This window comes from Telopea speciosissima, chromosome 4 (assembly GCF_018873765.1).
Source record: "Telopea speciosissima isolate NSW1024214 ecotype Mountain lineage chromosome 4, Tspe_v1, whole genome shotgun sequence".
Lineage (NCBI taxonomy): Eukaryota > Viridiplantae > Streptophyta > Magnoliopsida > Proteales > Proteaceae > Telopea > Telopea speciosissima.
In genome coordinates this window covers 49,827,149-49,839,117 of record NC_057919.1, presented here as the reverse complement: position 1 = coordinate 49,839,117, position 11,969 = coordinate 49,827,149, and the positions used below count along the sequence as shown (strand labels likewise).

Here is an 11,969-nt window from a genome sequence, read left to right as displayed (position 1 = left end):
TATGCTATTTGATTTTTATTTAATTTCTTTAGCTCTAAACCTTGTTACTTGCACTTCTGTCACTTGTGAGTGTAATTAGAGCATCACGCTCTGATACTATTCTGTCACACCCCAAACCCACCCCCTGGGAGGATTCGATGGATGACCCAAATACCCAAAGTATTCGAAGACCGCCAGGATCCAAATGTAGTATTTACACGTCACAAGCACAACACAATATCGACATAACAAGTATTTCCTTGATCAGAGTGCACGGAAAGAAAATATTTACAAGTCCTATATATATTATTTACATTAAAAGTTCCAACAGCTCGATATTCTCAAGTTTACGACCATCGGATCAATACACAACTATTCTAAAATATAACAGTGGAAACTCTTCCACCAAAAAGGAAGGTGTTTAGCAAAAGAAAACATAAAGATGACACCATGTCATCCGTCCTTGTTCTCCAAGGACACCTTAATCGTCTGCATGATTGGGGTCACAACCCTCTGGGTATGCACCTGCACGTTCACAGTAGTCATCAACCTCTACCTCAAAGTAATCCTTTCTGCTACCATCACATCCACCTGCAAGATAATCTAAAAGAAAATATTCCACAGGGGTGAGCTCCACCTAGCCCAAAAAGTAAAGGATAAACCACACACAAAGCAAAATCCTAGATGCATGGATTCAATTTTAATCTTAATTCCACCTATAAAAAATATTTAAGTCTCTAAGCTTGTGCTACAGCAACACCCTAGGTAGCATCCCCTCCGTTGGCGATGTCAAACCTGAGTTGCTTTGGGAGCCTGCCAGTCCCGATCCCCAATCGGACATCGCTGGTCCCAATACCTCTGTTGGCAACGCCGATCTACCCAGCAAACCCCCAAGACTTAGTCCTTTACCACAGTTCTGGTCCTCAGTCAGAAATTGGAGTTCCCAGTACCTCCATTGGTAACGCTGGTTTCCCCAAGAAGGACTATCCAACACGTAGACCCCTGTTGATAAGGGTCGTAGCACCAGGGAGTGACATTCCTAGCCATGTGCAATCTAAATGGCATAGTACGAGGTGTACAGTGCTCCCACATCCCATACTACGGTACGCTATACCTCTCATTTCCTAGCCGACTACGACATCTATTCTAACACAAAGATTCACATTTCAAACCATCGTATCAACCTCACTCTACATTTCCATATCCATAAACCATAACCATCAACCAAAAGATCATTTTCGAATAAAAACAACATTCATTCATATGCATGATTTCTAACAAACATTCTAAATGAAATAAATATTCCCAAAATAAATCAAAGTCTATCCCCACTTACCTTGTTGTGATTGTAGTTGTGAAGTCAGGTTATTCTTTGAGTCGGTTGTCGGTACGGATCAACGATCGAAAGGCTAAGTCCTATCATTATTTAATCATACACAAGTGTTATAAGGTGTCTAAGTACTTGTGGGGTCCTAGGGTTACTTTATAGTTAAGTTGGGTAAGGTCCAAGACTCATACCCAAGTTTGACAGCAACTCAGGATGATGAAGTAGTCGACCGGGTCATCATCCTGAGATAGCAGCGGGTAACATGACTGAGATTGCATTCTCTAGTGGATAAAGTAATCGACCAGAACTTCCACCAGAGATTTTGTAGCAACATGGCAGGGCCAAAAATCAGGGGTTTTGATGGGCTTTATGGTTGAATTACACCCAATTGATCATGGGATGATGTTCACATGATCATTACCATGAATTGGAACCATTATATGATCAATTTGAATGGGAAATTAAGATTTTGAAGGTGAATACAGCTATGAATGGAGTTTCATGAATTAACTTTGGATAAAACTATTTTGTGTGGTTGAAACATGAATCAATTACTTTAATTCAAACATCAGAGATGTGAATAGGTTGGTAATAAGGCTAACAATGGGTTAGGGTTTAGGATTTGAACATGCATGTGGGTTTTGGGTTCCAATTCAATGATCTAAAACTCAATTTCATAAGAACATGAACTGAAACATAGTAAACTTTATTTCAGAATTCAATTCATGAATTTTGGTATAGAAGGAGCCTAGGAATTGGGGGTTTGGTCTTGATTAGGTTCTACAGAGATGATAGGGTAAATTCCACCACGGATTTGTTCCAAACATCAAGGTATTTGGGTTATGGAGCATGGTCCAACAAAAAGGTAGGAAGAGATTCAATTTAAGAAGAAGGAATGATAGGAACATGAGGTGATCTTACCCAATAGAGCTCCTAAATCTTCTTCTCTTCTTTTTCCTCTTCTTCTCTTTGTTTCAGTCGGTTAGGTTGTAGAGAGGTGAATAGTGAGTAGGGATTTGTTTATATAGACATAAGTCTTAGGGGCTGTTTAGCTAAGGGCTATTTTCCCAAAAATAGATTTTTAAGCCGATTTTGTGTACGAGGAGCGATACGCGGGTCCCACGTATAAAAAATTATCGGGGAACAATATTACAAGGTAATTGGGATGCGGCGGTGAGAACTCCGATTCGAGACACTGGGCCCCGCACTCCTGGGACAAAGATTTACTATGACAACAACACTGGTCGATGTAGTAGTCAACCAGAGAGATCAGCCAGAGTGGGTTTTCCTTGCTGTCCATGTGTCGAAACATCCCCAGTATCGATGCTTTCACGCACAAACACATTTCCAACATTATTCATATTCCCAAAATACCCCAAGGCATGATTAGAGTCGCTTACCATGATTTATACATTAGATTGTGAATTTTTTAAATTGTATGGGGGAGGTACGCGTCGTTTTGCCGGCAAGCGACATGTTACCACCAGGATTCCTTCTTCATTTTCTACCCGTTCGAACATCAAATCAATACTCCAAAAAAAAAATATAAGGTTAAAACTTTGGGTTTCGGATCTACATTTGGATTCGGGTTAGGGTTCGAGTCAAAATAAGCCAAACTGTAACGTTGATACTCAAGCAATGACAATAATAGAAAGATCTAAGATGGAAGGTTGTTATGACTGATACGGTGGTAGCCCTAGGCATGTCCTCCGTTGGCAAAGGAAAGAAAGAGAGAGAAAGAGAAAAAGAATGCACAAAGCTTTGTGAGCGTCACCGTCGGGCCATCACCAGTCGTATGCTCGCAAGTCTCCATCACTATGGAAACTTTACCCTCGCCACCCATGCCGACATGAACCACGTCCTCGCCTCACTTGCTCGCGAGGCCGATTGGACTCTGGAGCCCAACGGCACCACATATCGTCAATCTCCTCCTCCTTCTCAATTGGTTGGTTATATTCCTATATTTCTTTGTCTTTCCTTTAGTTTCTTCTTTTTGGGTCTTTCTTTTCTCTTTCATTTGCTTTATTACTTGGATTGATATTTGAATTGAGGGAAGACTGTTCTTCTTTTCTTTGTCTTTTTTTATTCTTGTTTTTCATTCAAGTATATATATTTTTATTAAACCCAAAAAAGATAATCTTCTTTAACGTGAAAGATAATTATGTGAGTTATCCTTGTGTGATACGTCAATAAGAAACTAGGCGACTATTGTGATCGCATATCACTTGCTGCCTCTTTATCTCCATCTTATTATATAGAGGGAGGGACCACTTAGTGGCCCCCAAACCCTAATGGATCATGGGCCCCACATCATCCCCAAGTGGGCGCTTATGTGGCTTAGGCCAGGATTTCTAAAAACGATGATAAAAGATAATATTAATATCACCATCTATGAAAAGATTGGCCAAACAAACAATAAAAGGATCATCGATCAAAAGATTACACAAACAAGCAATGGATGCATATTCCACCCAAACAAGCAATAAAAAGTATCACTGATACATGATAAATTTGCATGTCTTACTTTACATATTCGACAGCACAAAGGTTAATTAAAGGGCAAATCACTTGACAAATACGAAAACCAGCTCCCTTGGCAAGGTCTTGAAACTCTTTCTCAGTTCTTTCTTTTCCTCCAGGATTTGCCATCATCATTAAATTGTCAATTTGATATCCAGCTCGAGCTATACGGTTAGTTTCGGCAGCTTCTGAAAGAATAGCATCAACGATGATCACCTTTCCACCATCTGGTAATGCTTCATAGCAGTTCTTCAAAATTGTCAAACAATGTTCATCACTCCAGTCATGCAATATCAACTGAAAGGATGTTCATGTTTAAAGGATGTTCATGTATAAACAAACACATAAATGAATAGGTCAGAAAACACAATCTATTAGCTGCTTTTGATGAAGGATCTAATGACAAATCTAAAACTCACTTTCATAAAAATGGCATCCCCTTTTGGAACACTTTCAAACATGTTACCTCCAACATGCTCCACACCTATTCACCAAAATGATTAAGTAAATCTTAAGTTATTCATCTAAATCCATTGACTGAAAATTAAATAATGTAGAGAAAAAAAAAATTATACCAGGATGGGATGGTGCTTTTGCAACAATACAAGTGTTGGATTTATGTGTCCATCAAACTTGGTTTATTTTAAATTGAACCATTTGGTTTAATTTTATCACATGCGATATTAACTTTTTGAATGTTATATGTCCTAAAGTTTATACTTTAAATGGTAGTCACAATTAGGGTTTGGGTTGGACACCCTTATCACATGGTCGTCGCATTGGATATGCCTAGACATGTTGATGTCAGGATACAAATGTGAGTACATAAATGAATGTGTTTTGGCAAAGAATCTTTTGATGTCGATTCCTCATGTGTTACTGCCAAATGTAAGATTGGGATAGAAATGTCATCAAGACCCAAAACCTGAAAGGGTCTTGTCACTGCATTGATTGAAAATAAAATAATATAGACCAAAAAGAAAACAAATATTACCAGGATGGGATGGTGCTTCTGCAACAACATAAGGCAAATCAAAGTTAATACCCTTGATTGATGGGTACTTAGAAGTGATCATTTTAAGGGCAATTGCAAATCCGCCACCAACATCGACCACTGAATTTAGGCCCTCAAACCCTTTGTATGTCTGAAGAAGTTTGTTCATAGTTATGATGGTTTGGCCTTTCATTGCCTCATTGAAAAGCATGTTATATCTCTGGTCGACTCCTTGATACTCAAATGCTGACATTCCAAATGCCTTGTTAAATGGAATTCCACCTTCAAGAATTGCCTCTTTCATATGAAACCTACAATAAAAACAAGAAAACAGTTGAATACCTACAAGGAATTTATCTAATATTCTAATCTTTCTTCAGCCAAATTATTGGCTACCTTGTGATAAAGACTCCATGATTTAGACCTTGTTAAGCCAAATTTTGTGATTTGATATAATTCATTATGGCCTTGGCCACGGTGACCAAAATCACGATTCCACCTAAAAGTATATATTGACCTCTCTCTCTCTCTTTCTCGATCTCTCTAACTAAAGATCAGTAAAAAATATATATTAGAATAAAAGATGTACAAAATTTCTGTCAAGGCATTCTTAGAACGAAAGAAAAATACAAATTGACTTGAACCCCACATTCACCATGGCCATCAACAGAGCGCAAGACAAAACTATTTGGCTAAAGGATCCACCTTGGGTAATGCCATCAACAGAAAACCCCTAGTCAAATCGTCGGGAAAAAAGACTATATTAAAAGGAAATGACCCCTCTACCCCTATTTATTAAACAGATGGGGCCGCTCATTGGCTCTCACCTACCCATGTAGCCTTTGCTACAAGGCAGGAACCTTTATTTAATTATCTACTTATTTTGTGTACTTTTTTTTGGTACTACCTAGTTAGTTTATTTATTTATTTTTTGTTGAAGTACTACCTTGTTTATTATACTCAACAATCAATGAAGGGAATAAAATCGACAAAGATTGGAACTTTTCCAATCAAAATAATTTGTGAGATACTGAAGGGAACCTTTTTTTCCCTTTTCTTTATGCTATTGCCTTGTCTTATATTCTTGGGTTGGGAGGGGGGCGGAGGGGATTGTTTTTTATCACTCTTGGAAGGATCTTGACATCCAAATATAGCCTAAGCTATTCCAAAGCTCACAGGCTCTAAGACGCATAAGCAGAAGTAGAAAAAAGAATCAAATTAAACAGCAAGCATAAACATAGCTAAACTAAGGGGGATTCATCTTTACCAGCCCTGCATGAGGACCTTGTCTTGGTGCATAAGCATCAACTTATCCAACGATCCCATCTCTTCATTTTTAAGGAATAGCTTGCAGATCGGGGCCTGCCCATAGAGCCTCTCAATCCGGCCATCCTCATGTCTCTTCAGTGAACAAGTGAGAACTGAATAACTGGCTAAGAGTCGAAGGGCACGATCAATCATAACGGGGGCATCTGGGTTGTGTGTGGCAAGCTGAGAAGAAATCTCAGAAGGTGAGACTTCTGCTCCTGGACCAGCTTTGTTGATGATCTCGAGAATTCCGAGCTCGACAACGCATCTCAAAACCATGGGAAGGACCGAAGAGCTTGCCAATTGCATTGCATATAAACAAGCTTCCTCATCCTCATATTGCTGCTGCTGCTGTCCCATGGTGGCTTTGATCTGGTTCTGGTTTGAATCCATGGAATCTGTTTCCTAGGACTTGGGATTCTGTGTTAAGAGATGCAGAGTTCAATTAATAGTGAAGAGCTCACCTACCTAAAAACATAAAAAATGGATCCCCAGTGGCATTAACCACGCTCATGCTTTTTTTTGGTAAGGACGCTCATGCTTTTCTTTCTCCATGATTAGTCACCACTCAAACAACCTAAGAGGCTTGAGGCTTGCCATTGCAGACTTTTTTGAAATTAAAATAGGAGCAGTTAGAAGTATATGATATTGATATTAACAGATTCCATTTTGAGAAATATCAAAATTGGTTGGTCCATCCCATTCCGGGTGGATGGAGAAATCAATCAAAATTGGATTTATGGTAAGACAAAAATTTATCACACCAATCTCTTCCTTTATCTCGTAACAATTAGGGAAAAGACGATAAGAAAAAAAAAAAAAAAAACATCTTTTTCCATCTCATGGAAAAAAGAAACCATTCCATACCCGATGCGCAATGGAAAGAGATTGAGTTGGGTTTTGTTTTACATCCCATGAATAATAATTATCTAAATAAATCATCACCCTTTAGGGTGTTACCTAAACGGAGATGGGAACGCATCAGAAGATGATCTCGTATAGGTTTGGTTACAAGCTTCATGAACTCGAACGATCTCCTTCACGATCTTCGAGTATCTTGTCAGGTTTCTCCACAGAGAACTCCACACTAAAAATCCTTGGGAAGAGATGGACTCCCAAGAGCACACAATTACTTGGAGTGAAGAGAGAGAGAAACAAACCTTGGTTACTGATGTTATTCTGGGACTTAGGGTTTAAGCATCTATTTATAGCCAAAACCCTAAGTCCCCCCTTTGCAGTCTTTCACTATAAATAGGAAAGGGGGAGAGGGAGTCGTTCACTTAAAGTGAATGGCTCCCTCCCCTTGCACACGAGTTGCGTCACGCCGCCCCACATGGGCGCCATGGATCGGGTCCAAGACCCGGATCCGATGAACATCTCCCACTCGCCCATGTATGGACGCAATAGATCAACTATGCATCCAAGTTTCTCTCAATTTGTGTAATTCTTCATACAAGAAATGGGGTGTGTGACCTAACAAGATAATATGAGGTAGGAGTGCTATATCAAACTTCCATCTAATCAATATAGCACATCACTAACAAACAATCTCGAAATACCCCAAACAATCCAATTACACCAGTTCTAACACTCTCGATCCCTCACGATGAGCAGTGTCAATCCTTTGTATGTAATGTACTCATGACTACGTCGATCACAAATACGACAAGTCACCCGGGCAATGAATCATAAAAGTAAGGTGTAATGTTGGATGGTTTTCCCTGAGCCCCTGTCAATCCGATTGTTCCCAACAGCTTTCCCAATCGTGTCTCGTTGGACCACATCATCTATGATCCTAAGGAGTACGTCAAAGTAGCGTCATTGAGCATCATCTTCATGACGTTGTCTTAAGTAATAAGGGTACTAAGGTATTAATATAATCCACGTGACTCACATAGTGACGAAGTAGGAATCCATTCAATCACTCTCACTATTGGTCGGTATAAGCACATATAGTATGATATGTATGCTATGGCATAACTTCCACTGAGGTGGGCATGTCACTCTCGAAAAATAAAAATGCCATACAGATCTTAGTCTAGTCGCTACGCCAAGCGTCTAACCTGAGTTTTTAGCGCAGTCACCCTCATGGTTTCTACCTGAATCTGGCTTTCCACAAGCCACGTAGAAGGGTGGCATCTTCCAAGTTGGACCAGATAAGGTCTCATCTTAGCTCAAACTAAGGTGCCATAAAGCACAAATGCTCATAGGCTCATCTTGCTCGCTATCTACAAGCACCAAGAGAGTCACCCGTGTGAGTGGGTTGACTCTGTGCCTGGTGACATCTTTATAATAACAAATGAATGTGTACAGACAGTATCACTCAAACGAATATATCTGATAAATAAATGAATGAGAGATACAAATAAATATCCATCCACAAAAGTGTTCCAAAGTAAAGTGCATATCAAATCCATCTCAGTCCCAATGTCCTGACATGAACAAGGAAAACATCTCTGGCAATGGGCTTTGTCAAAGGATCAGCCAACATACTGCCAGTGGAGATATGTTTTAGAACGACTTCACTTTGTACAACCATGTCTCAAATGTAATGGTATCATATGTCAATGTGTTTGGCTCTACCATGAAACTTAGGGTACTTCACAAATGCAAGTGTTGTCGTGTTGTCATAATGTATAAGCGCAACGTCGTATGAGTGAGCAGAAACACTAAGTCTCTGCAAGAACCTTCTGAGCCAAACGACCTCCTGAGCTACTGCTGAACATGCAACATACTCTGACTACATCCTGGCTAGGGTGATGCAGGTTTGTTTCTTGCTACTCCATGTAACAGCTCTGCCTCCTAGGACAAATGCATACCCTGAAGTGAATTTATGCTCGTCTCTATCACTAGCACAATTAGCATCACTATAGCCTCTCAGTCTCAAGTCTGAACCACTGAAGATGAGCAAGAGGTCTATAGTCCCACGTAGGTATCGAAGGATTCTCTTTACTGTCTACCAATGAACTAGTCTTGGGTTACTCTGATAACGGCTAACCATGCCAACAACGAAGCATATGTTTGGACACGTGCACATCATCGCATACACGGGTTCCGTGTAGTGCATGCCCTCCGCCGTAGGTGTACGTTACTCCAACATGTTCATAAAAAATCATACAATTGGTGAGAGAAGGTCTGGGCATCAAATTTGAAGTCAAACTCCAAGCCAACATTCACTGGCCTGAGCGAACGATGGGATAGAGCGGACTGTGTGCTTCTTTCGCAAGCCAGCAGACTATGCAAGCAGCAAGTCCAATGAGGTAGAGCGGACGATGTATCGTCCATAGACTGTTTCATCCACTCAAGCCAAAACTATTAAGTTTTTGGCTTGAGCTCGAACCAGTCCTTGGTCAATGGCCATGGGGCCAATAAGAGGTCCATGAGGGGTGTTCTTACCTTCCATGGGAGCTACTAATCCTAGGGATTCAATCCTTTCAGGATTCCCATGGGGTTTTGGGTTCCATTCAACAAGAATCCCCAATTTGGAAGGTTTTAGCTTGGGGTTTCATGGTGGTTTATGTGATACCCTGGAAAAAAAAAATTTGGAAACTTAATAGTGGTACATGCTAAGGTAAAAACGGTTTGAATTATATTGTGAGGTGCATCTATTCGAGATTAGGTGATTCATGACTCTGGTTGGTTCACACAAAAGAAGTTGAATGGTTTGAGCTTGTGTGATTCTATATGGATAAATGTTGAATGGTTGTGGACCAAGTCAATGCTGGTTCAATTTATTGGTTAGTCTAGCTCAACTGTGAGTGGTTTAGTTATAGCCAAACCTATTTTGAACCTTTTATATAGGCCATGATGGTATAGAGATAAGGCCCAGGAAGTTTAAAGATGTATTTGGCTAGGTTTGCATATTACTTTAGTGGTTCAAGAATAATAGGATTAATTTTTTGGTTCAGCTAAGTGACTTAATGTTTTAACCAGGAATAAAGTTGATATTTTGGTCTCTTTGGGTAGACCATTTTGGATATAATTTATATCAGTTAATAGATTTAGTCTGATCAAAGTCGAATTTTGGGAGTCTGATCTAGTAAATTGGTTAAGTTTCTAAGTATGATGTCTTGATAAAAAAAAATGGATGGACAGTCAGAGAGAGTGACTCAGATTTTGAGAAAACACCTATTTGTTTTGGATTGTAAGGAGCAAGTCCTATATAACCACATCATTTCATTTATAACAATTTTCTATTCAAGAGACTGTGAAAAAAAAAAAATGAGATGTGGTTGAAGTATCCCCAACTATTAAGAGATTCAGTTATTTAAATTTCGAGGATGAAATTTCTTTAAGGGGGATGGATTGTAATATCCCGGCTTAATGGGAGATCCAAATATGTTAATTTCAAGGACGAAATTTTTTTTAAGGGGGTGGATTGCAATATCCTGGAATAATGGAGGAATTAATTTAAAGCGTGATCTGTTATGTAGATCCTATAGAAGTAACGGAAGGATGATAAAATTTTCTAGGAAAGCCCTAAGAGCACTTTGGCCTTGAGACAACCAATCAGAGGTAAGTACTTTCACCTAAAATTTACTGGCTTTTAGGCCGAAATAAGTTTGTACATAGTCAAGGTTAGTTCCCAGGAGTTATTCTGGAAGTTTTACCAAAAAGGTAAAAATATCATTTTTAAGATTTTCTGGAGAGAAAAATAAAAAAGGGTATTATTTGAATTTTCTACAATAAATAATTTAATAATTAAATCAATAAGTAATTTAATAAATGTTCACTATTTGAATAATACATTAATTTCTAATTAGTACACCAAACAGACCTTAACCTAATTTGGGCTAAACCTAAACCGGTCTAGTTCTATTGTGAACAGGGCCTAACATTTGTGGGTTAAAAAAATACAATTTAATTATTCCAGCTTAATAAAGTAACATTATTTTAAAGGATTTATGCTTGAACGATTTATGTAGACTATGTAGATTTTATTTGATTTTTTGGGTGAGAGGATTGAGGTGAGGTGGCAATCTCCTATTGGTGGGGAGACTTGTACTAAGAGAATCTTTCCTCTAAGGATAGAAAAAATCTTCATGGATTAGAAAAAGAAGTTAAGTTAGATTAAAACTACCAAATCTAATTCTTAATTTAAAATTTTCAAATTAAAGATTCCTTTTGAAATAATTCTATTGGAGGAAAATAAATCAAAATTTGAATAGGATTTTAGGAAGAATCATAAAGGGATATGATCAGATATTTAAAAGATTTTAAATCTAGAAAAAAGAGTGGAAGCTCCCATATTTCCCTAGCAAAAATGTGAGAGAGAGAGAGAGAGAGAGAGACAGAGGGAGGGAGGGAGAAGAATTTGTGGGCTATAGAGAGGAAGAAGAGAAGAAGAGAAAAAGAAGAAGGAAGGAGAAGACGAAAATTCGGGTTGTGTAGAATCAGTCACTTGATGGTCAATTTCGATCCTTTTTTAAGCCGAATTGAGGAAATTCTATTTCATGATAAAATGTAGTCTCATCTCTTAGCTTTGCAACCCAGCTAGAATCACCCCAATCAGATATCAAAGAAGAAAGATATCATGGATTTACTAAAAGTAAGTTTTTCTGTCGAAAACCTGTGTTTCCCAAATCCGAGTTTAAGCAATACCTTAGAATTGATTTCATCATTACCTTGACTCTTTAGACTTCATTAAAGCTTGTAAACCTTATAAGAGGAGGATACTTTTGAAGGTTTACATAGCTTGAAGAAGGTGAGTGAATCTACACAACTTTACATGCTTATTTTCTCCAAAATAAAAACTGTTTTGTTTATTTCTTTTAAAATCTGAAACCATGATTTAAATCTTGATTTATCATGTCAAAATCATCCTAAATACTTTTTCTAAAC

General features: G+C 38.5%; 2 protein-coding genes across 2 annotated transcripts in view; one reads left to right on the top strand and one right to left on the bottom strand.

Annotated features, from left to right (window-relative positions):
- Nucleotides 1–358: 358 nt before the first annotated feature.
- Nucleotides 359–11,969, top strand: part of LOC122658916 (target of rapamycin complex subunit LST8) — a 70,774-nt gene continuing 59,163 nt past the window's right edge. Inside the window, exon 1 of the mRNA XM_043854070.1 lies at nt 359–369. The gene's annotated coding sequence lies outside the window, so the exon portion shown is untranslated. The remainder of the gene's footprint in view (nt 370–11,969) is intronic.
- Nucleotides 3,827–6,544, bottom strand: LOC122658914 (caffeic acid 3-O-methyltransferase-like). Its single transcript, XM_043854068.1, has 4 exons — nt 6,088–6,544; nt 4,821–5,131; nt 4,246–4,310; nt 3,827–4,123 (listed from the first exon to the last, which is right to left on the bottom strand). Exons 1-4 carry the CDS (start codon nt 6,519–6,521, stop codon nt 3,827–3,829), a joined length of 1,107 nt encoding a protein of 368 aa, XP_043710003.1. The 5' UTR covers nt 6,522–6,544.

Excerpts from the sequence above, each read along its gene's own strand:
- LOC122658914 (XM_043854068.1), bottom strand. The coding sequence starts at position 6,521 with ATGGATTCAAACCAGAACCAGATCAAAGCCACCATGGGACAGCAGCAG. Across the intron at positions 5,132-6,087 it reads AAGGTCCTCATGCAGGGCTG|GTTTCATATGAAAGAGGCAA; the intron begins GTAAAGATGAAT and ends TTTTTATTGTAG. Across the intron at positions 4,311-4,820 it reads AGAAGCACCATCCCATCCTG|GTGTGGAGCATGTTGGAGGT; the intron begins GTAATATTTGTT and ends TTTGGTGAATAG.